We start from the raw sequence: 24756 nt of genomic DNA on the forward strand, positions 1-24756 counted from the left end.
CAGTTCAGAAAAGCAACTGGTGAGCCAAAGGATGAGACAGATGATAAGGTACACGGCACGTATTGAATCAGGAGGCCATTTGGCCCCATTGTGCTCATGCTAGCTCTTTTAAAGAACTATCCAGTTTGTTCCACTCATTTGGGGGTGGACGGTAGTACAGTGGTTAGCACTGCTGCCTCACAGTTCCAGGGTCCCAGGTTCAATTCCTGGTCTTGGGTCACTGTCTGTGTGGAGTCTGCACATTCTCCCCATGTCTGCGTGGGTTTCCTCCCACAGTCTGAAAGACATGCGGGTTAGGTGGATTGGCCTTGCTAAATTCTCCCTCAGTGTACCCGAACAGGCACCAGAGAGTGGCGATTAGGCAATTTTCACAGTAACTTCATTGCAATGTTAATGTAAGACTACTTGTGATGCTTATAAATAAACTTTAACTTAAATAAAGTTAGGTTACAGATCAGCTATGACATAACAGAATGGCAGACCAGGTTCAAGGGTATGAATGGTCTATTCCTCTTCCTATTTTCTATGAATCACACCATGTGCTGCTGACTTACACAATTTATATTTGCCTTGTTGGTACCTTTGATCAGTGTCAGGCCTGAAGAGTTTACTACCTTACATCAAATCAGCGGGATTCTAATACTGAAGGGTTTCCATCAATGACCTTCTTGCCACCAGAAGTAAGTTTGTTGCAGACGAGGATCACAATCATAGAATCACACAGCACAAAAGAATTCCATTCGGCCCATCGTGTTTGTGCTAGCTCTTTGAAAGAGCTATCCAATTACTCCCATTCCACTTCTCCTTCCCAATGCCCTGCACATCCTTTCCTGTTCCGAAGTATTGAATTTCATTTTGAAAGTGACTGCTTCTACTACTCTTTCAGGCAGTGTAAAAATAGCCTGGGGAAAATATTCCCAGCTCCCTTTGGATCAAAATCTCAAACATCCTTGGGGTTACTATTGACCAGAAACTCAACTGGACTCACCACATAAACACAGTGGCTACAAGAGCAGGTCAGAGGCTAGGAATACTGAGGCGAATAAATCACCTCCTGACTCCCCAGAGCCTATCCACCATCTACAAGGCACAGGAGTGTGATGGAATACTCCCCACTTGCCTGGATGGGTGCAGCTCCAACAACACAAGAAGCTTGACACCATCCAGGACAAAGCAGCCCCGCTTGATTGGCACCACATCTAGAAGTATCCACTCCCTCCACCCCCGACGCTCAGTAGCAGCAGTGTGCACTATCTACAAGATGCACTGCAGCAATTCACCAAAGATCCGTAGACAGCACCTTCCAAACCCACGACCACTTCCATCTAGAAGGGCAAGAGCAGCAGATAAATGGGAACACCACCACCTGCAAGTTCCCCTCCAAGCCACTCACCATCCTGACAAGGAAATATATCACCATTCCTTCACAGATGTTTGGTCAAAATCCTGGAATTCCCTCCCTAATGGCATTGTGGGTCAACCCACGAAACATGGACTGCAGCGATTCAAGAAGGCAGCTCACCATCACCTTCTCAAGGGCAACTAGGGATGGGCAATAAATGCTGGCCAGCCAGCGACACCCATGTCCCAAGAATAGAAAAAACACACCTCAAAGTGTGTGTGCTTCTTCTGTGTGTAATATGAGGATCCAGCTCTCCCACAGCACTCTTAATATTACATGAATTTGTGAGCAAAAGATCAGCATCACTCCTTCCATTGAAAATGACAAAAAGGTAAGTATTTGTTGAATAAAATAACTTTTTAATTTTGATAAATGTATACATACAGAAAATAGAAAAGACTTTTTTTAATGTTTGTACCTATTGAGCAATAATCTTTTGTGGTTTAGTAAGAATGTTTTTTTTAGGGGTTTCAACAGTACTCTTGTCAAGGTCAGAAGGATTCTGTGGTTGGAATATTTTGGGAAACCCTGGTCTAAGTCATTGATAGATGTCAGGAAAACACTGACCCATGGGGAACTCTGCTACAAACCCTCCTCCAGTCCAGTCCAAACCCTCCTCCAGTCCAAAAAAAATCTATTAACCATTGCTCTGTTCCTGTCATTCAGCCAATGCTATATCAATGTTGCTCCTGTTCCCTTTATTCCATGGGCGACAACTTCTCTCAGGTATGTTGTGTGGCACTGTATCAACTGCCTTTTGGAAGTTTGTGTAGACCATATCAACGACATTACTCTCATTAACACTTTCTGCTGCCTCTTGGAAAAAACTCCACCAAGTTAGTTAAATATGATTTTTCCCTTAACTAATCCATGCTGGCTTTCTTTAATTAACCTGCATTTGTCCTTGTGGCCATTAATTTTGTCCCGAATTATTGTTTCCAGACGTTTGTCCACCACCAAAATTAAACTGACTGTCCATAGATGTTGGCTTATCTTTACACCCTTTTTGAACAAAGCTGTAACATTCTCTGTTCTCCAGCCCCGACTTGGCGAGACCCGCTGTGGGAAAATCGCAAACCCAGGTAACAGTCCACTGACTTTCGGCGGGACTGGACAATTCTGGTGGTGGGCGGGGTCAGAAAATCCTGTCCCCAAGGTCTTCTGTTCCCATACAATCCTACATTCCCATGAACTGAGGGTTCATCTTTGGATCCTGGCTGTTGTTTTCCACGTCATAGAAATCATAGAAACCCTACAGTACAGAAAGAGGCCATTCGGCCCATCGAGTCTGCACCGACCACAATCCCACCCAGGCCCTACCCCCATATCCCTACACATTTTACCTGCCAATCCCTCTAATCTACACATCCCAGGACACTAAGGAGCAATTTTAGCATGGCCAATCAACCTAACCTGCACATCTTTGGACTGTGGGAGGAAACCGGAGCATCTGGAGGAAACCCACGCAGACACGGGGAGAACGAACAAACTCCACACAGACAATGACCCAAGACGGGAATTGAACCCGGGTCCCTGGCGCTGTGAGGCAGCAGTGCTAACCACTGTGCCACCCCACAGTGCTCTGTAGCTCCATTGTACCAAAGTCTGCAAAGCCTTCACACACCAGCTGGGGTCCCATTTGTAAAGTCAGAGAGAAAAGCTGTTTCAACAATGGCGGGAATACTGAAACCCCACAGTTGAAAACCAAAGAAAATGAATGTTTTTAGGGGATCCCGTTGTAAGTGAAAAGTAACTGGAAAAATGATTCTGTCAGTGCTTTAAGTGCAGACCCATCACTCCTTGGATGGCACTAAGATCGGCCTTAGAGATCACTTGTTTTCTTTCGTGGACGTCTCTGTCCTGCCACCTAGAGGGAAACATAATAAATATGAGAAAGATTAGCCGGAGGGACCATGGTTTAAAACATTCACTCAGACAACTGATTAGAATTTTACTGAGCAGAAGGAGGCCATTCGGCCCAACGAGTTTGAACCGACCACAATCCCACCCAAGCCTTATCCCCACAACCCCACACATTTACCCTAGCTAGACCTCCTGACACTAAGGGGCAATTTAGCATGGCCAATCCACCTAACCTGCACATCTTTGTGGGACGAGACCGGAGCACCCGTAGGAAACCCACGCAGACACGGGGAGAACGTGCAAACTCCACACAGGCAGTGACCCAAGCCGGGAATCGAATCTGAGTCCCTGGCGCTGTGAGGCAGCAGCGCTAACCACCGTGCCCCCGTGCCGCCCCCTACTGCTGCATTTTTGTGATGACCTTTAAAAATATTTTATACCAACAACTTGCATTTATATAGTCCCAGTAACATAGTAAAGAGGTCGCAAAGCACTGCAGGGGAGCGCAATCAGGACAAAACTTGATACTGGGCTGCATCAGGAGATATCAGAACGGGTGACTCAAAGTCTGATGAGACGTAGGTTTAAAAAAGGATCTTTAAGGAGGGGTCGGAGGCTGAGAGGTTGAGGGAAGTAATTCCAGAGTTTGGGGAGTAGGCAGTTGAAAAAGAATGACTGAGAAGCCATGTTTATAAACATTGGACCTGATCCAAGGGGGGGGGGGGGGGGGGGGGGGGGGTGGTGCTCTTTATCCCGGCCGTGCCAGCTTTCTCATGCCCCACCCCCCCCCCCCCAGCGGACTGTGTGATTCCCGTTTCCTCTTTGAAATTGCACAGAGTGTTGTTCATTGCGAGCTTCACGACCAGTGTTCTTGCCTGAGCCAACACTCTGGGCAGAACCTTGCCAAAAATGCACGCTGTGTTCAAATACCAAACTACAGGCTATTGAGACATAAAGATTCATACACCACACATTATCAATACAGTTAGTACCTTAAACCAATGTTTATGAAGAAAATTGGTTCGCAGCGATACTGAAGGATCTGGACGGGAGAAGCCAGTGCAGTGCTTGGTGTAAGCAGAGGTTACGGTTGAAAGCTGCAGCAGTGTTTTTTTTTACAGAGGGGACTAAAAGGTTGTGGAATGCACTGCCAAAGTTAGTGATCGAATGCGCCAACATTTAAAGATTAAGTCAGATCGGTGGAATGAAAGGATGTGGGAGCAGGACAAGATCATGGGATTAGGAATATTGCTCATGTACAGGACAAACAGCGACACAGGACTTTTTATAGTTTATTTATTAGTCACAAGTAAGGCTTACATTAACACTGCAATGAAGTTACTGTGAAATTCCCCTAGTTGCCACACTCCGGCACCTGTTTCAGGTCAATGCACCCTAACCAGCACGTCTTTCAGACTGTGGGAGGAAACCGGAGCACCCGGAGGAAACCCACGCAGACACGGGGAGAATGTGCAAACTCTACACAGACAGTGACCCAAGCCGAGAATCGAACCCGGGTCCCTGGAGCTGTGAATCAGCAGTGCTAACCACTGTGCCACGGTGCCAGTCCTGCTTTTAAAATTAACTGTGCAGAAGGAGGACTGCAATGTACACTGTGTTAAAATACCAGACTACAGGCTATTGAGTCTTAAAGATTTGTACACAACACATTATCAATACACTTGGTACCTTAAACCAATGTTTATGAAGGAAATTGGTTTGCAGCGATACTGCAGGTAACGGACTCCTTTTAAAATCAATAGCTACAGATCAGAGGGCAAATTGCTACACTAAGAAAACATCCAAGCACATTTAGCCGACCACATGTCTCGTTCTCTTAACTTTCAAAGCAGAATTGAATGGATACATGAAGAGAATCAGAGTTATTGGGAAAGAGCAGCAGGGTGGGATTAATTAGACAGCTTGTTCAAAGAGCTAGCACAGGCACGAGGGGCTGAATAAGCTCCTTTCTTGCTGTACCTATCCACCATCTGGGCCTGTGGAGATGAAAAGTGCTCAATAAAGGCAAATCTGTCTGAATTTTGGGCCCCGTCTCTAAGGAAGGATGTGCTGGCCTTGGAAAGAGTTAGAGGACGTTCACAAGAAAGATCCCTGGAATGAAGAGCTCGCCGTATGAGGAACGGTTGAGGACTCTGGGTCTGTACTCGTTGGAGTTTCGAAGGATGAGGGGGGATCTTATTGAAACTTACAGGATACTGCAAGGCCTGGATAGAGTGGATGTGGAGAGGATGTTTCCACTAGTGGGAAAAACTAGAACCAGAGGGCCCAACCTCAGACTAAAGGCACGATCCTTTAAAACAGAGATGAGGAGGAATTTCTTCAGCCAGAGAGTGGTGAATCTGTGGAACTCTTTGCCGCAGAAGGCTGTGGAGGCCAGGTCATTGAGTATCTTTAAGACAGAGACAGATAGATTCTTGATTAATAAGGGGATCAGGGGTTATGGGGAAAAGGCAGGAGAATGGGGATGAGAAAAATATCAGCCATGATTGAATGGTGGAGCAGACTCAATGGGCCGAATGGCCTAATTCTGCTCCTATGTCTTATGGTCTAATCCAATGGGCACAAGAAACTCTAGTTGGGCATCTCAGGCTCATCCAAAGTTCTGTCCTCCCGGCTGCTCCAGGACACTATTACATAGAACATAGAACATTACAGCGCAGTACAGGCCCTTCGGCCCTCGATGTTGCGCCGACCAGTGGCACCAATCTAAAGCCCCTCTAATCTACACTATTCCAATATCATCCATATGTTTATCCAATAACCACTTGAACGCTCTCAACATTGACGAGTCCACCACTGCTGCAGGCGGGGCATTCCACACCCTTACTACTCTCTGAGTAAAGAACCTACCTCTAACATCTGTCCTATATCTCTCACCCCTCAATTTAAAGCTATGTCCCCTCGTGCTAGCCAACACCATCTGAGGAAAAAGGCTCTCACTCTCCACCCTATCTAATCCTCAATTAGTAACTCCCAAAGCTGATGTTCCCATAACCACAGCAGCTCTGAAAGAAATTTTTTTAAAAAGTGCACGCTTTCAGGAGGCAAATAAAAATTCAAGAGCCTTTCAATACTGGTAACATGCATCTTTATTTATACAATACTTACATACAGCGATGGGGGTGCTTCCGAAAAAAAATTCCCTCGCACCAAAACTTTAAGGTGGAGTTGCTGGTGTTGGACTGGGGTAGGCACAGTAAGAAGTCTCACAACCCCAGGTTAAAGTCCAACAGGTTTAATGTAGAAACTTGATGTCTGTGCCGACATGCGTGATATTCTTTGAGATCCTCTCCATTTTGAGCCGGCAGTTTGCAGTGTCGATGGTAGCCATGATGTGGAGATGCCGGTGTTGGACTGGGGTGGGCACAGTAAGAAGCCTCACAACACCAAAGTAAAGTTTATTTATTAGTCACAAGTAAGGCTGACATTAACACTGTAATGAAGTTACTGTGAAAATCCCCTAGTCGCCACATTCTGGTGCCTGTTTGGGTTCACTGAGGGAGAATTTGGCATGGCCAATTCACCCAACTCACATGTCTTTGGAGTGTGGGAAGAAACCGGAGCAGCCGGAGAAAACACACGCAGACACGGGCAGAACACGCAAACTCCACACAGACAGTGACCCAAGCCGGGAATTGAACCCAGGTCCCTGGCGCTGTGAGGCAGCAGTGCTAACCATTGTGCCACCATGCCGCCTCCAGGTTAAAGTCCAACAGGTTTAAGCCTGATGAAGGAGCAGCGCTCCGAAAGCTCGTGACTCCAAATAAACTTGTGTACTTTAACCTGGTGCTATGAGACTTCTAACTGTACCAAAACTTTAGATACAAGTTTCAGGCCAATTCTATTTTGGAGGTTATTTAAATAGTTCATTTTTTAGTCCTTTACAATACAGGTAGAACTCATCTGGGGTCGTTCGTGAGACTGCTTTGGAATAGAGCAATAGGTGTCACCTAAACAACATCACTGCCAATGCCCACTTTGAAGAGGAAGGAACCACAGATATGATGCTGTCACATCTGCTCTATCTAAAAGATGCTGAAAGTTAAAATAAACTAAATTGCAATCTTGCTATTGTCATCAGTAAGTAACCTGATGCCCGGCGATCTCCGAAGACCTTGTGTGTATCAGTGGAGAATTTTCTGCCCGGCGGCAAGTTATAGACAAATATTAAACTAATAGGGAGAAGGGGAACGGAGCATCATCATTAACACAAGGGATGGGATTTCCCACTGAAGTCTCCCCAGGGTATCTCCAGGGAACGGGATTGGGAAATGGGTCAGTGAGCTCATTCATCAGACGGTTTTCTTGGAGGTGACAGAAAAACTGGAGGCTGAGCAGGGATCATGCCGTCTCACAGGCTGATTCAGAAGCTGAAAATGAATGGGGCGATTTTGAGCCCCTAATCTCCGTCTGCGGGAACGGCGGCGCACGTTCAAATTCCTGGAGAGAGCAAGTTTCCAAGTTCCGATCTTACCGGCCCCTTGCCGCACCAGACTCGATGGGCCGAATGGCATGTAGTGATTCTATGATGACTCCCCACCGGATATTCAGTGGGCGCCGGGTTCACCTAGACATGAAACTGGTCCTGGGGGTCTGCTTGGGGTCATAAAGGTCAGTATAGCCCCTGAGGGAAGAGGACGTGGCTGGGCAGTGGCTTGGCAATGCCCCCTGGCACAGGTTGGCAAACCCAGCGGGCAGGGGGTGGAATTCATCTGGATGTGCTGGTGACCAGGAGCAGGGGATGCCAACAATGGCCTTTGAGAGGGGGTTGTAATGGAGGTGGATGCCTCAGATTGTTTGGGGGGGGGGGGGGGGGCATGGGCTGCGAGACTGGGGAGGAGGCTTACTCAGGTTCTGATCAGGGTGCCCTTCTAAGGTTGTGCCCCGATCTCTGAGCAGAGGAGTTTTGCCAGTATGTTGAGGTCCTGCATCCCCCTCCACTCCCTGTATGACAGTGTGAAACACTGGCACAGCTTTGTAGGATCTGGAGACAAAACCAAAGTTTCTCTGGAGAGCAACATGCTGGGTTTTCTCGCCAGAAACAACAGTCTGCCATTTTCTTTTGGTGAGATTGCACTCGATGAGTTTACAATATTGACAGCTCTCCAAAACCACACAAGACCATAAGGCACAGGAGCAGAATTAGGCCACTCGGCTCATCGAGTCTGCTCTGCTATTCAATCCTGGCTGATACTTTTCTCATCCCCATTCTCCTTTTTCACATAACCCCTGACCCCCTTATTAATCAAGAACCTATCTATCTCTGTCTTAAAGACACTCAGTGACTTGGCCTCCACAGCCTTCTGCGGCACATGGCTGACTTCAAAACAGTGATGGTAGGGCAAAGCTCCAGTTTATAATCATATCCAAGGACTGTCAGAAACATGCCATAAAGACACAAAACTTTTAATAATAGATATACTGGGCGGCACGGTGGCTAGCACTGCTGTCTCATAGCACCAGGGACCCGGGTTTGATTCCCGGCTTGGGTCACTGTCTGTGTGGAGTCTGCGTGGATTTCCTCCAGGTGCTCCGGTTTCCTCCCATACTCTAAAAGATGTGCTGGTTAGTGTGCATTGACCCAAACAGGGCCAGAGTATGGCGACGAGGGGATTTTCACAATAACTTCATTGCAGTGTTAACGTAAGCCTTACTTGTGACTAATAAATAAACTTTAATTTATTCAAACCATGAAAATGGGCTTTGTGCCTATAATCTGCCCGATCTAGAGTAGTCAAATTTAGCAGTTGTTAATATTAAGCCAATTTACATTATTTCCCAATTAGAATAATATGGGAAGCTGCAAAAAATAATGCAACTCAACACTTGACGAAAACAAAAACTTTTATTTTTGTTTTAAAAAAAAGTTATGATGTCTTTGTTGCTCCTTTGTTCTTTGAGGTAAAGAAGGCAGATATATTTTTCATTCCAGTCTTGTCAACCTTTGCCAAAGATTTCTGTGCAGCCGTCATCTTGGAGGGCTAAGGGAGGAAAGCAACAATGGTTATTACTGTAAAAAAACCCTGCAGAACTTAAATTACATTCTATAAAGCACTCGAGAAGTATCAAGCCTGCCCTGAGTTCAATATTGATTTTAGTAAGTAAATAAAATTAACTAGCTGGTGTTTGGTATCGATTTGTGTTAATTGAAGTAAGTGTTCTGCCTAGTGCCACTCCTGGAGATCTAAATGACAGAATTTACAGCAGTATTGGCCATTCCAATCCCAATCATTTTATATCCTTCCTTTTCAAATACATACACTCGCTTTCTAAATAAAGTTAAGGTCATTGCCTCAATAGCAACATACGGTAAAGCATTCGATAAAAGCAAATTACTGCGGATTCTGGAATCTGAAACCAAAAGAGAAAATGCTGGAAAATCTCAGCAGGTCTGGCAGCATCTGCAAGGAGAGAAAAGGGCTGACATTTCGAGTTCCAGATGTCAAAGATAAAAGGCATAGAAAGTGGGAGATATTTATACTACCAAATATACTTATACAAAGATATTTATACTATGTTGTTAACAATATTTTTAAATCTTTCTGAACTGATCTTGGCTTAAATAATTCAGAGTAATGGATGATATTGCAATAGTGTAGATTAGAGGGGCTTTAGATTGGTTCCACTGGTCGGCGCAACATCGAGGGCCGAAGGGCCTGTACTGCGCTGTAATGTTCTATGTTCTATACTGCAGTATAAATATCTCCCACTTTCTATGCCTTTTAGCTTTGACAAAGGGTCATCTGGATCCGAAACGTCAGCTCTTTTCTCTCCTTACAGATGCTGCCAGAACTGCTGAGATTTTCCAGCGTTTCTCTTTCGGTTATGGTAAAGCATTCCATGCTCCATCCAGCACTGTTTGGAAAACTAAAATTATTCTACATAATCCTGGTCTGTGCCACCTTGTTACTACTTTGGCAAACAATGGGGGTAAAACATCATTCAATATTTCGCCCCTCCAAACTCCCATAATTTTAAAAAACCTTATGAGATCCTCCCGTAACTCTGTCACAGTGAAAAAGGCCCCAAGTTTTATTTTAATAAACATTTCTTCCCTGCATTCACTATAACCTTTCATTCCGGTGAACCGTCACTGTACCCCTTCGATGGCAATCATACCATTCTTTTAATGCAATGCCCAGATCCTTCAACTTTTGACTAACTGATGTCCTGCACAAATTCACTTTTTACCTTTATTACATTTGCTGAACCATATAGAATCCCTACAGTGCAGAAGGAGGCCATTCGGCCCATCGAGTCTGCACCAACCATAATCCCACTCAGGCCCTATACCCATAACCCCATGCATTTACCCTAGTTAGCTAGCTATAGAATAGGGACATAGAAACAGGATGAGACCATTCTGCCCCTTAAGCCTGTTCCTCTATTCAATTAGATCATAGGTTACCCATACCTATCCTTACCTGACAAAAATCCATCAACCTCAGTCTTGAAGTTTTAACTGGCCCCAGTATTTGCAGCCTTTGGGCATTGGGGTGGAGCAGGGGGTGAGGAGGGTGTTCCAGATTTCCACTGCCCTTTGTATGAAAAAATCCTTCTTAATTTCATTACTAATGGCCTGACTAATTTTAAGATTATGCTGCCTATTCTAAATTTCCCCACCAGAAGGGTTTCTACTCTATCAAGCCACCATCATTTCAAATAACTCCATTTGCTTATGCCTCAACTTTCCAGACTCACTACAATGAGCCTAGTTTATGCAATGTAGCTTCGTAATTTAACCTACTAAACTATGATATAATTTCAAGGTATCACCAGTGTACCCACTCCCAGGCTAAATTGTGCTTGTGAGGAGTGGAACCTGTTACTTCACCCCCGTTTATCAGGTCTGTTAACTTCTCAGAACAATCCAACAAACCGAACAAGCGCAACGTGGACTTTTTGGACCCTGTCAGAATCAGCCCCTTTCCACAAGACCATCAGACATAGGAGCAGAATTAGGCCACTCGGCCCATCGAGTCTGCTCCACCATTCAATCATGGCTGATATTTTTCTCATCCCCATTCTCCTGTCTTTTCCCCATAACCCCTGATCCCCTTATTAATCAAGAACCTATCTATCTTTGTCTTAAAGACACCCAATGACCTTTCCTTCCGATGAACCCTATCAATGTTTCAAATATCTTCCTCACAATCAAATTCTAATTTGATCCTTACTAAACAAAGAGGGCACCATTTAAACTTCATCAGCCATTGGGACGTTTTATGCAATTTTAATCTGCTCTGAAAGAGATCAACAATGGAATTTGAAATTAGGCAGCGGAGAGTGAAAAGTCCTGAAAAAAACCCTCATGATAACTTTCAACATTAATTTGGGCAGGTGGATGAAGGGCAAACTATAGAATGATCCAGCAAAGAAGGAGGACCTTCAGCCCTTCGTGCTTGCTCTGGGCCTTTTGAAAGAGTTATCTAACTTGCTCACTCCCCTGTCTTTCCCCATGTAGTCCTGTTTTTCAGTCCCATTCAAGTATTTATGCAAGTCACTCTTTACAACTGAATCTGCTTTCACCCTTTCGGGGCGACACGGTGGCACGGTGGTTAGCACTGCTGCCTCACAGCGCCAGGGACTAGGGTTCGATTCCTGGCTGGGGTCACTGTCTGTGTGGAATTTGCACATTCTCCTCGTGTCTGCGTGGGTTTCCTCCGGGTGCTCCGGTTTCCTCCCACAATCGGAAAGACGTGGTTAGGTGAATTGGTCATGCTAAATTCTTCCCAGTGTACCCGAACAGGCGCTGGAGTGTGCACTCTGTGAAGTTCACAGTAACTTCATTGCAGTGTTAATGTAAGCCCACTTGTGACTAATAAATAAACTTTCTTTTCTTTCTTTCCATTCATGATTTTGATCACATCAATCTAATTTCCTCCTCAAGAGTACAGAAGGTTAAGAAAACAATTCCAGCTTCTCTGGTCTCTTCACATAATTGAGGTATCCTAGCCGTGGTATATTATTGTAGTTAACGTCTTCTCTTGGAAGGCTTCATACTCTCATGAAAGTATGGTGCTCAGAACTGAACATAATACTTGTAGTGTTTCTTTAATTTATTCATCCATGGGATGTGGACATTGCTAGCTAGGCCAGCAGTTATTGTCCATCCCCCGCTGTCCTTCAAAGGGTAGGTGAGGAGCAAAATGAAAAGTTGAGGCCTGACCAGAGGTTTATTTAAAAAAAAAGGTTTAGCATAACTTCCTTCCTTTTGTAATCTATATCTCCATCAATAAAGCAAGGATCCCATCTGCTTATCTTAAAGTGTTTTGTTTCGATGACCCAAGCTGCATGCCGAATAAATTGATAGGCTATGATAAATAGGGACGGCACGGTAACACAGTGGTTAGCACTGCTGCCTCACAGCTCCAGGGACCTGGGTTCGATTCCCGGCATAGGGCACTGTCTGTGTGGAGTTTGCACGTTCTCCCCATGTCTGCGTGGGTTTCCTCCGGGTGCTCCGGATACCTCCCACAATCCAAAGATATGTAGGTTAGGTGCATTCTCCATGGTAAATTGCCCCTTAAGTGTCCTGGGATGCGTAGGTTAGAGGAATTAGCGGGGTAAATATGTGGGGTTACGGGGATACAGCCTAGGTGGGATTGTTGTCAGTGTAGACTCGATGGGCCGAATGGCCTCTTTCTGCACTGTAGGGTTTCTTTGATTCTATGATGACTTGTGACTAATAAATAAACTTTAATCTACTTATGCATCAATGTGTATTAGCTGTAGTGAATCAAGTAAAATTTATATAATTGCTTTGTTGCCAAATCTCTTGATGTCACATGAGAGGAAGGAGGCTTAATATACTTACAAGGTTACAAGGAATTTATGAAAGATGGGGAAGAGAAAATATGGGTGTGGGTGAGTGGTTCGTGCGGAGTATGTGACAGTATACAGTTCTCTTGTTTTGCACAGGCAGTCTTGGTCATTTCTACCCAAACACTGTTGATTAGAAGCATTGGAAAAAACCATGTTGCTATTGATGAATCATGACCATGAATCGCTATCAATCAGACTACATGGACCCAGACATGAGGGGAGTGCGGAAAACTACCAACTTTGGAGAACTTTAAGAACCATTGGTCCAAAGCTACCTGTTCTTGCCAAGCATGTTACACTTGCCTTCTGGCATAAAGCAATCAAACCTAAACTTTTCACTATTCCTCCTCCAAGCTTGTGGCTGGGCTCTCCTGCAGAAACTGTTTCTAGGGTCTTATATCTTTCTACCTTAAAATGTGGTAAAAGCAATCATCAATTTCAAAAGGAAATCGGACATGGATTTGAACAGGAAAATATTATCGGGTTGTGGGGAGAGCAAGGAAGTGGGATTAATCAAACAACTCAATCAAACCCTCTTCTGTGTCCTGTCCAGTGGGGTGTAAGCATCCTCTTTATTTATGTCATTAAATATCACTACTCACCAGCCAACCTCACCCCCGAGTCTAATTTCTTCACAACTTATTTCATCCTTTGCAACTTTTAAGTTGTCACCAGAAAACTTTTAAGTTTATTTATTCGTGTCACAAGTAGGCTTTCATTAAAACTGCAATGAAGTTAGTGTGAAAATCCCCTCGTCGCCACACTCTGGCGCCTGTTTGGGTAACACCGAGGGAGAATTTAGCATGGCCAATGCACCTAACCAGCACATCTTTGGACCATGGGAGGAAACCGGGGAGAACGTGCAAACTCCACACAGACAGTGACCCAAGCCGGGAATCGAACCCGGGACCCTGGTGCTGTGAGGCAGCAGTGCTAACCACTGTGCCACTTGGTGATATATTGAAGGAGATGATCAGTCGGTGACAGATTTAGAACATAGAACATTACAGCGCAGTACAGGCCCTTCGGCCCTCGATGTTGCGCCGACCAGTGGAACCAATCTAAAGCCTCTCTAATCTACACTATTCCAATATCATCCATATGTTTATCCAATAACCATTTGAATGCTCTTAATGTTGACGAGTCCACTACTGCTGAAGGTAGGGCATTCCACGCCCTTACTACTCTCTGAGTAAAGAACCTACCTCTAACATCTGTCCTATATCTCTCACCCCTCAATTTAAAGCTATGTCCCCTCGTGCTAGCCAACACCATCCGAGGAAAAAGGCTCTCACTATCCACCCTATCTAATCCTCTGATCATCTTGTATGCCTCTATTAAGTCACCTCTTAACCTTCTTCTCTCTAACGAAAACAACCTCAAGTCCCTCAGCCTTTCCTCATACGATTTTCCCACCCTACCAGGCAACATTCTGGTAAATCTCCTCTGCACCCTTTCCAACACTTCCACATCTTTCCTATAATACGGCGACCAGAACTGTACACAATACTCCAAATGCGGCCGCACCAGAGTTTTGTACAGTTGCAGCATGACCTCCTGGCTCCGAAACTCAATCCCTCTATTTCAGATAGATATGGCAATTCGTGGGGCAGCATGGTGGCACAGTGGTTAGCACTGCTGCCTCACAGCACCAGGGACTCGGGTTTGATTCCTGGCTTGGGTCACTGTCTGTGCGGAGTCTGCACGTTCTCCCCGTGTCTGTGTGGGTTTCCTCCGGGTGCTCCGGTTTCCTCCCACAATCTGAAAGACGTGCGGGTTAGGTGCATTGACCCAAACAGGCGCCCGAGTGTGGCGACTAGGGGAATTTCACAGAAACTTCATTGCACTGTTAATGTAAGCCTTACTCGTGACACTAATAAATAAACTTTAACTTTACTGAGTTCTGATGCACACTGACAATGTTCAGAGCAACAGGAGACGCCACCTCCTGACCCTGATCAAAAATCATTGCCCAAGAGCTGCATGATGAAGATCACGTTTCGGCCAAAACTGAACATGGCTCTAATTCCACTTGGAGAGCACATTGCAAGGACTGTATTGTGCTTCTAAAGTCTGTTGTTTTCAATTGTCAATAATTATGGATAGGAGTTTACAAAACCGTGTAACAAATTCATTAAGCGATTGCTAAACACTTGAACAGAATTCTAATTTTCACACTGGCCAATTGTCCCCTTAGCTCAGATGCACTCAGGCCGGTTGTGTCCAGGCTGAGGTCAGCTCGGCATGGATTGGGCAGGGGGTCTGGGATCTCTGGCCTGTGCAGCTCAGTGCTGCACACCATTCCCAAATAAAATAAGAGTGTGCCTGAAATATTTGAGGTCCGGCTCCTCTGGTTTTAAGTGCAGTAAAATAATGTCATGTGATTGTCAAGTTGAGGAAGTGTCTTACCTTTGTCTCTTTTGAATCAGAGTTGAACTTGGTATAGTCTTCTTCAGCCTCCACTGCTTTGCCGGACAGCTTCCTTTTCTGTAATAGCAGTTTATGAGGTTTTTGTTGAACAAGGTTGTGCAATACTGTCAGGCTTCATTGCAGGGAAAGAAAAACTCTCTGCCAAAACAAAACCCCCTCGAAAATACACAGTGGGCAGCCTGTGATCAAGTGTTGATTCCTGGACAATTCATGCACAAGTAACGAACTTCATGCAGGTCTTGGTGCAAAGGTTTCACTGAGTCTTGTCCACAGAACCAGCAGTAACTTATTGCAACGCAGCATCTTTTCTTACTGTGGAAACTCCCTTTTCCCTCCAAATACACAAATAGTCTTACACAAAATCCTAGGTTCAGGAATGTGCATGCATGTCCTTAAGCAAGATACACACCAACGCAGAGATGAATTTATTCTAACAGGGTCCCTGTTACTATTGCTTCCGTTAACCATCAGAGATTCCAAGTTTATTTACTTCAGTGCACATTTCCTACCAATGTTAGTGAAAAAGTAAGTTTGCCGACAGAGAGGGGAAACAATCCCTTTATTATACTCATTAATGGCGGCATGGTGGCACAGTGGTTAGCACTGCTGCCTCACAGCGCCAGGGACCCGGGTTCAATTCTGGTCTTGGGTCACTATCTGTGTGGAGTCTGCACGTTCTCCCCATGTCTGCGTGGGTTTCCTCCGGGTGCTCCGGTTTCCTCCCACAGTCCAAAGACGTGCAGGTTAGGTTGATTGGCTGTGCTAAATTGCCCCTTAGTGTCAAGGGAATTAGCAGGTTAAATCTGTGGGGTTGCAGGAATAGGGCCTGGGTGGGATTGTGGCCGGTACAGACTCGATGGGCCGAATGGCTTCCTTCTGCATTGTAGGGATTCTATGATTCTCTTCTATGAAAATGAGCATAGGAAGCACACCCTTTCATGGAACTTTCACACGCAGGTGAAAAGATCGAACAGAACCAAACCACTGCATGGCCCTCTTCTGGCACATGTTATTTGATCCTCAGTTTGGCTTCATTTGTAACATGGGGTAGATTCAGCAGTAATGAAAAACCTCATGTTTACTTGTTCAGAAGTCAAAATCACGGTGAGTGAGTGAGCAAGCGGTGTGCATGTGTGTACTGGTGTAGATGTCCGGCCAATGTCACGCCTGGCCATTCCCTAATGTTGTGGAAGACCGGTACATCGCAACAATGGTGAAAGTTCACGGTGGACTGAGACAGCACGCCCAGTCTCTCACAGCGCTGACTGAAACCATCTAGAATAGCTGCCACTGACACTTCTCAGTCACAGCACCCCTGTGGGCGAGGCTAGTAGTTGTACTATCACCAGGAGCTTTAGGTTCCAAGCTTCTTTTACTCTATTACTTGTTGGCTTGAGAAGCTGGCATTGCTAGTGAGGCAGCTCTTCCCCTGCCTCATTGCTCTCACCACATTAAGCACATAGATGGACCGGAAACTCGGTAACTTTGGCAAGTTTCCATCACTGGGGAACATCAGTGATCCGGTTAGCTTTTGATCGCAATCTGGCATCTGCTGCTAGTCCACAAATGATCAGATTTATTAAGTTTAGGCGCTCCAATGCTATGATTATTACCCGGAGATGTAGAACGGTCCCCAAGAATGTTCAATGTATTTGTTAAAAACATTGCCTATGGCAGTCACATACATACAAATGAGCGACTAATCACTGAGGGCAGAATCCAACCTGCATGTCTTTGTTGTGTGGGAGGAAACCGGAGCACCCGGAGGAAACCCACGCAGACACGGGGAGAATGTGCAAACTCCACACAAACAGCAATCCAATCTGGGAATTGAACCTGGGTCCCTGGCGCTGTGAGGCAGCAGAACTAACTACTGAGCCACCAGTGGTGGATGTGAGTATTCAGGGAGTATCTCATTCAAGAGACAGTACCTTGATCAGCACTACACTGCTCAGCAGCTGACCCTCATTCAGCAGAGCGCCTCATGGTGACTGGCAGTGCAATGCTTCACGGGTACAGACTCTCGGTGCAGTCAGACTCTCTGAGTACAGACCCTCGGGCAGTGCAGCGCTCTGTGAGTACAGACCCTCGGGCAGTGCAGCGCTCTGTGAGTACAGACCTTCGGGCAGTGCAGCGCTCTGTGAGTACAGACCCTCGGGCAGTGCAGCGCTCTGTGAGTACAGACCCTCGGGCAGTGCAGCGCTCTGTGAGTACAGACCTTCGGGCAGTGCAGCGCTCTGTGAGTACAGACCCTCAGACAGTGCAGCTCTCTGTGAGTACAGACCCTTGGGCAGTGCAGCGCTCTGTGAGTACAGACCCTCGGGCAGTGCAGCGCTCTGTGAGTACAGACCCTCGGGCAGTGCAGCACTCTGTGAGTACAGACCTTCGGGCAGTGCAGCGCTCTGTGAGTACAGACCCTCGGGCAGTGCAGCGCTCTGTGAGTACAGACCTTCGGGCAGTGCAGCGCTCTGTGAGTACAGACCCTCAGACAGTGCAGCGCTCTGTGAGTACAGACCCTTGGGCAGTGCAGCGCTCTGTGAGTACAGACCCTCAGACAGTGCAGCTCTCTGTGGGTACAGACCCTCAGACAGTGCAGCTCTCTGTGAGTACAGACCCTCGGACAGTGCAGCGCTCTGTGAGTACAGACCCTCAGACAGTGCAGCGCTCTGTGAGTACAGACCCTTGGGCAGTGCAGCGCTCTGTGGGTACAGACCCTCAGACAGTGCAGCGCTCTGTGAGTACAGACCCTCAGACAGTGCAGCTCTCTGTGGGTACAGACCCTCAGACAGTGCAGCTCTCTGTGAGTACAGACCCTCAGACAGTGCAGCTCTCTGTGGGTACAGACCCTCAGACAGTGCAGCTCTCTGTGGGTACAGACCCTCAGACAGTGCAGCTCTCTGTGGGTACAGACCCTCAGACAGTGCAGCTCTCTGTGGGTACAGACCCTCAGACAGTGCAGCTCTCTGTGGGTACAGACCCTCAGACAGTGCAGCTCTCTGTGAATACAGACCCTCAGACAGTGCAGCGCTCTGTGAGTACAGACCCTCGGGCAGTGCAGCGCTCTGTGAGTACAGACCCTCAGACAGTGCAGCGCTCTGTGAGTACAGACCCTCGGGCAGTGCAGCGCTCTGTGAGTACAGACCCTCGGGGAGTGCAGCACTCTGTGAGTACAGACCCTCGGGCAGTGCAGCGCTCTGTGAGTACAGACCCTCGGGCAGTGCAGCGCTCTGTGACTACAGACCCTCGGGCAGTGCAGCTCTCTGTGGGTACAGACCCTCGGGCAGTGCAGCGCTCTGTGAGTACAGACCCTCGGACAGTGCAGCTCTCTGTGAGTACAGACCCTCGGGCAGTGCAGCGCTCGGTGAGTACAGACCCTCGGACAGTGCAGCGCTCTGTGAGTACAGACTCTCGGGCAGTGCAGCGCTCTGTGAGTACAGACCCTCGGACAGTGCAGCGCTCGGTGAGTACAGACCCTCAGACAGTGCAGCGCTCTGTGAGTACTGACCTCGAACAGTGCAGCGCTCTGTGAGTACAGACCCTCGGACAGTGCAGCGCTCTGTGAGTACAGACCCTCGGGCAGTGCAGCGCTCTGTGAGTACAGACCCTCGGACAGTGCAGCGCTCTGTGAGTACAGACCCTCGGACAGTGCAGCGCTCGGTGAGTACAGACCCTCAGACAGTGCAGCGCTCTGTGAGTACTGACCTCGAACAGTGCAGCGCTCTGTGAGTACAGACCCTCAGACAGTGCAGCGCTCTGTGAGTACAGACCCTCAGATAGTGCAGCGCTCTGTGAGTACAGACCCTCGGGCAGTGCAGCGCTCTGTGAGTACAGACCCTCAGACAGTGCAGCGCTCTGTGAGTACAGACCCTCGGGCAGTGCAGCGCTCTGTGAGTACAGACCCTCGGACAGTGCAGCGCTCTGTGACTACAGACCCTCAGACAGTGCAGCGCTCTGTGAGTACAGACCCTCGGGCAGTGCAGCGCTCTGTGAGTACAGACCCTCAGACAGTGCAGCGCTCTGTGAGTACAGACCCTCGGGCAGTGCAGCGCTCTGTGAGTACAGACCCTCGGACAGTGCAGCGCTCGGTGAGTACAGACCCTCAGACAGTGCAGCGCTCTGTGAGTACAGACCTCGAACAGTGCAGCGCTCTGTGAGTACAGACCCTCGGACAGTGCAGCGCTCGGTGAGTACAGACTCTCGGGCAGTGCAGCTCTCTGTGAGTACAGACCCTCAGACAGTGCAGCGCTCTGTGAGTACAGACCCTCGGACAGTGCAGCGCTCTGTGAGTACAGACCCTCAGACAGTGCAGCGCTCTGTGAGTACAGACCCTCGGACAGTGCAGCGCTCTGTGAGTACAGACCCTCGGACAGTGCAGCACTCTGTGAGTACAGACCCTCAGACAGTGCAGCGCTCTGTGAGTACAGACCCTCGGACAGTGCAGCGCTCTGTGAGTACAGACCCTCAGACAGTGCAGCGCTCTGTGAGTACAGACCCTCGGACAGTGCAGCGCTCTGTGAGTACAGACCCTCGGACAGTGCAGCGCTCTGTGAGTACAGACCCTCGGACAGTGCAGCTCTCTGTGAGTACAGACCCTCGGGCAGTGCAGCGCTCTGTGAGTACAGACCCTCAGACAGTGCAGCGCTCTGTGAGTACAGACCCTCGGGCAGTGCAGCGCTCTGTGAGTACAGACCCTCAGACAGTGCAGCGCTCTGTGAGTACAGACCCTCAGACAGTGCAGCGCTCTGTGAGTACAGACCCTCGGGCAGTGCAGCGCTCGGTGAGTACAGACCCTCGGGGAGTGCAGCACTCTGTGAGTACAGACCCTCAGACAGTGCAGCACTCTGTGAGTACAGACCCTCGGGGAGTGCAGCACTCTGTGAGTACAGACCCTCAGACAGTGCAGCACTCTGTGGGTACAGACCCTCAGACAGTGCAGCGCTCTGTGAGTACAGACCCTCGGACAGTGCAGCGCTCTGTGAGTACAGACCCTCGGACAGTGCAGCGCTCTGTGAGTACAGACCCTCGGACAGTGCAGTGCTCTGTGAGTACAGACCCTCGGACAGTGCAGCGCTCTGTGAGTACAGACCCTCGGGCAGTGCAGCACTCTGTGAGTACAGACCCTCGGGGAGTGCAGCACTCTGTGAGTACAGACCCTCGGGGAGTGCAGCACTCTGTGAGTACAGACCCTCAGACAGTGCAGTGCTCTGTGAGTACAGACCCTCGGACAGTGCAGCGCTCTGTGAGTACAGACCCTCGGACAGTGCAGCGCTCTGTGAGTACAGACCCTCGGACAGTGCAGTGCTCTGTGAGTACAGACCCTCGGACAGTGCAGCGCTCTGTGAGTACAGACCCTCGGGGAGTGCAGCACTCTGTGAGTACAGACCCTCAGACAGTGCAGCACTCTGTGAGTACAGACCCTCAGACAGTGCAGCGCTCTGTGAGTACAGACCCTCGGACAGTGCAGCGCTCTGTGAGTACAGACCCTCGGGCAGTGCAGCACTCTGTGAGTACAGACCCTCGGGGAGTGCAGCACTCTGTGAGTACAGACCCTCGGGCAGTGCAGCACTCTGTGAGTACAGACCCTCAGACAGTGCAGCGCTCTGTGAGTACAGACCCTCGGGGAGTGCAGCACTCTGTGAGTACAGACCCTCGGGCAGTGCAGCGCTCTGTGAGTACAGACCCTCGGGGAGTGCAGCACTCTGTGAGTACAGACCCTCGGGGAGTGCAGCACTCTGTGAGTACAGACCCTCGGGCAGTGCAGCACTCTGTGAGTACAGACCCTCGGGGAGTGCAGCACTCTGTGAGTACAGACCCTCGGACAGTGCAGCGCTCTGTGAGTACAGACCCTCGGACAGTGCAGCGCTCTGTGAGTACAGACCCTCGGGCAGTGCAGCACTCTGTGAGTACAGACCCTCGGGGAGTGCAGCACTCTGTGAGTACAGACCCTCGGGCAGTGCAGCACTCTGTGAGTACAGACCCTCGGGGAGTGCAGCACTCTGTGAGTACAGACCCTCGGACAGTGCAGCGCTCTGTGAGTACAGACCCTCGGGCAGTGCAGTGCTCTGTGAGTACAGACCCTCAGACAGTGCAGCGCTCTGTGAGTACAGACCCTCGGGCAGTGCAGTGCTCTGTGAGTACAGACCCTCAGACAGTGCAGCGCTCTGTGAGTACAGACCCTCGGGCAGTGCAGCGCTCTGTGAGTACAGACCCTCAGACAGTGCAGCGCTCTGTGAGTACAGACCCTCGGGCAGTGCAGTGCTCTGTGAGTACAGACCCTCGGGCAGTGCAGTGCTCTGTGAGTAAAGACCCTCGGACAGTGCAGCATCTTGTGAGTACAGACCCTCGGGCAGTGCAGCACTCTGTGAGTACAGACCCTCAGACAGTGCAGCGCTCTGTGAGTACAGACCCTCGGACAGTGCAGCGCTCTGTGAGTACAGACCCTCGGACAGTGCAGCATCTTGTGACTACAGACCCTCAGACTGTGCAGCATCTTGTGACTACAGACCCTCGGACAGTGCAGCGCTCTGAGTACAGACCCTCGGGCAGTGCAGCGCTCTGTGAGCACAGACCCTCGGACAGTGCAGCGCTCTGTGAGTACAGAGCCTCGGGCAGTGCAGCGCTCTGAGTACAGACCCTCGGACAGTGCAGCGCTCCTTGAATACAGACGATATAATTTCCTCCCCTCCCCACTGCAATATCAGCCTTGATTATGTCCAGGCGTGGGGGATGAAATCGCAGCGTTCTGACTCAGTTGCCAGGGTGAAAATACTGATTATTGCAGTGATTCTGGTTCCCTTTCTAAAAATGTCTTCATGGGAATGCTTCTTAAAAAGGTTGGAATGTTCTATTCTTTCAGTCAAATTATTCTTAAATCAGGAACATTATTTTATACTTAACATTCATCCCGCTCAAAGCCTTCACTATTAAATTTTAGTTGTACTTGTGTCAGTAATATGTTTTTTTACGATTTTTTAAAGAGGTTTCTATAAAACATCTTTAGCAGGAAACAATAACCAATCTGATAGAAACGAACCTTTGATGGTGGTTCACTCACTGCCGTTTTTGTCGAAACAGCTGGTAACCTAACAAACAGAAATATAAGTATTATTACAAAAGATGTTCATAGAATCCCTACAATACAGAAAGAGGCCATTCGGCCCATCGCATCTGCACCGACCACAATCCCACCCAGGTCCTATCCCCATAATCACATGCATTTACCCTAGCTAGTCCCCCTGACACTAAGCGGCAATTTAGTATGGCCCATCAACCTAACCCGCACATATCTTTGGACTGTGGGAGGAATTTCATTGCAATGTTAATGTATCTACTTGTGACTAATAAATAAACAAACAAACATGTACGGTGCTACATAAACACGAGTTGTTGTTGCTGTAAGCACTTAATGAACTCCCCAAAATACCCAGCAAGTGAGTTCATTACATGATAAGCCTTTACAATTCACCAATGGTTTGCCAATGCAAATGTGGATGGGGTTGTTGGTGGAGATTGTACTCTATTAGCGTCTTTGAGGAAGTAACAAGCAATGTGGGTAAAGGGGAAACCTGTGGATGTGGTGTACTTGGAATCCCAAAAGGCATTTGACAAGATGCCACATCAAAAGTTGCTCCACAAAATAAAAGCTCATGACTTTGGGGGCAACATATTAGCATAGACTGTGGATTGGTTAGCTAACTGGGAGCAGAGAGTGGCTCATTTTTGGGTTGTCAGGATGTTTGTTAACTAATGGAGTGCCACAGGAATCAGTGCGTAAGGTACCAAATATTTACAATCTATATCAATGACTTGGATGAGGGGACTGAATGCATGTTTGCCAAATTTGCTGATGATATAAGGAGAGGGGGGACATAAGGAGTCTGCAAAAGGATATAGCTTGGTTAAGTGAGTGAGCAAAAGTTTGGCTCACTCACTTATACGATGTGCAAAAATAGGAGTCTTTGGCAGGAGGAATAAAATAACAGTTTATCATCGAAATGGAGAGTGACTGCAGAACTCTGTGATACAGAGAAATCCGGGTGTCCTGATACAGGAATCACAAAGAATTAGTATGCAGAACAGTAAGGGATTAGAAAGACAAATGAAATGCTGTTGTTTATTGCAAGGGGAATGGAATATAAAAGTTGGATGTTTTGCTACAGTTACACAGGGTGCTGATGAGACACACCAGGATTACAGTGTCCAGTTTTGGTCTCCTAAGAAAGGATATAATTGCATTAGCAGTTCAGGGAAAGTTCACTTGACTGATTCCTGAGACAAAAGGATTATCTCATGAGGAACAGTTGGGCCTGCAACCACTGGATTTAGAAGCATGAGAAAGTGATCTCGCCGAATCAAACAAATTTATAGAATAGAATCTACAGCACAGAAGGAGTCTCACCAACCACAATCCCACCCAGGTCGTATCCCTGTAACCCCACACATTTACCCTCCTAGTCCCCCTGACACTAGGATCAATTTAGCATGGCCAACCAACCTAGCCTGCACATCTTTGGACTGTGGGAGGAAACCAGAGGAAACCCACGCAGACACGAGGAGAATGTGCAAACTCCACACACAGACAGTGACCCGAGCCGGGAATCGAACCCAGGTCCCTGGAGCTGTGAAGCAGCAGTGCTAACCACTGTGCTACCGTGCCGCCAAGCCATGGGCCGCAGAAGCCCCTCTACGTGGCCTGTGGAATGAAAAGGGGCCCCAGTTCTCGTTGCCCCATTTTGCAGGCACGCATGCTCAGATACTGCTAGGCCTCAGGCCTTGCTCCTGATCTCCCTCCACTCTCCCCCACCCCAGATAATGTAACGAACACGAGTGAGTGAGCTAGCAAACAAGCGCAAGGCTGGCTGAGTGCAAGGGTGTGTGCGAGTGAATGAAGAGAGGGAGGGTTGAGAGGGAGGGGAGAGTGTCATCTGACTCACTTCCAGTCTCAGGGTTCTCATTCACCCTCACCCCACACGCTAACAGGGCACTCTCACAGGGGACGAGTGAATGAGTGGACACCCTGAGCCTGGGAGTGAGCTGGGCACACACACTCTCAACCTTTCACACTCGAATGTCTTCATTTGTTACTTATTTTTAAAATGTTAATTCATTGTTGTGATTTTTTTTGCGCAGCAAGTTGTCTATTTTCATACGTCAGGTTTTAAAAAAAATTCATCTTCCCAATTATCTTTCCAAAGTTCTACTGATGACCACAAAAC

General features: G+C 47.9%; 1 protein-coding gene across 3 annotated transcripts in view; it reads right to left on the bottom strand.

The window, feature by feature from the left end:
- Positions 1-1743: 1743 nt before the first annotated feature.
- rnaseh2b (ribonuclease H2, subunit B) overlaps positions 1744-24756 on the bottom strand; it is a 61365-nt gene continuing 38352 nt past the window's right edge. For 2 of the 3 annotated variants that reach the window (XM_078231933.1, XM_078231934.1), the window contains exons 9-11: positions 22575-22623; positions 15521-15598; positions 9058-9267 (exon numbers count right to left, since the gene is read on the bottom strand). In XM_078231933.1, coding sequence (XP_078088059.1) covers positions 9154-9267; positions 15521-15598; positions 22575-22623 — 241 coding nt within the window. In that variant the 3' untranslated portion in view covers positions 9058-9153. Of the gene's footprint in view, positions 3270-9057; positions 9268-15520; positions 15599-22574; positions 22624-24756 lie in introns of those variants that run through there. The other variant, XM_078231936.1, reaches the window with a different exon arrangement.

This window comes from Mustelus asterias, chromosome 17 (assembly GCF_964213995.1).
Source record: "Mustelus asterias chromosome 17, sMusAst1.hap1.1, whole genome shotgun sequence".
Lineage (NCBI taxonomy): Eukaryota > Metazoa > Chordata > Chondrichthyes > Carcharhiniformes > Triakidae > Mustelus > Mustelus asterias.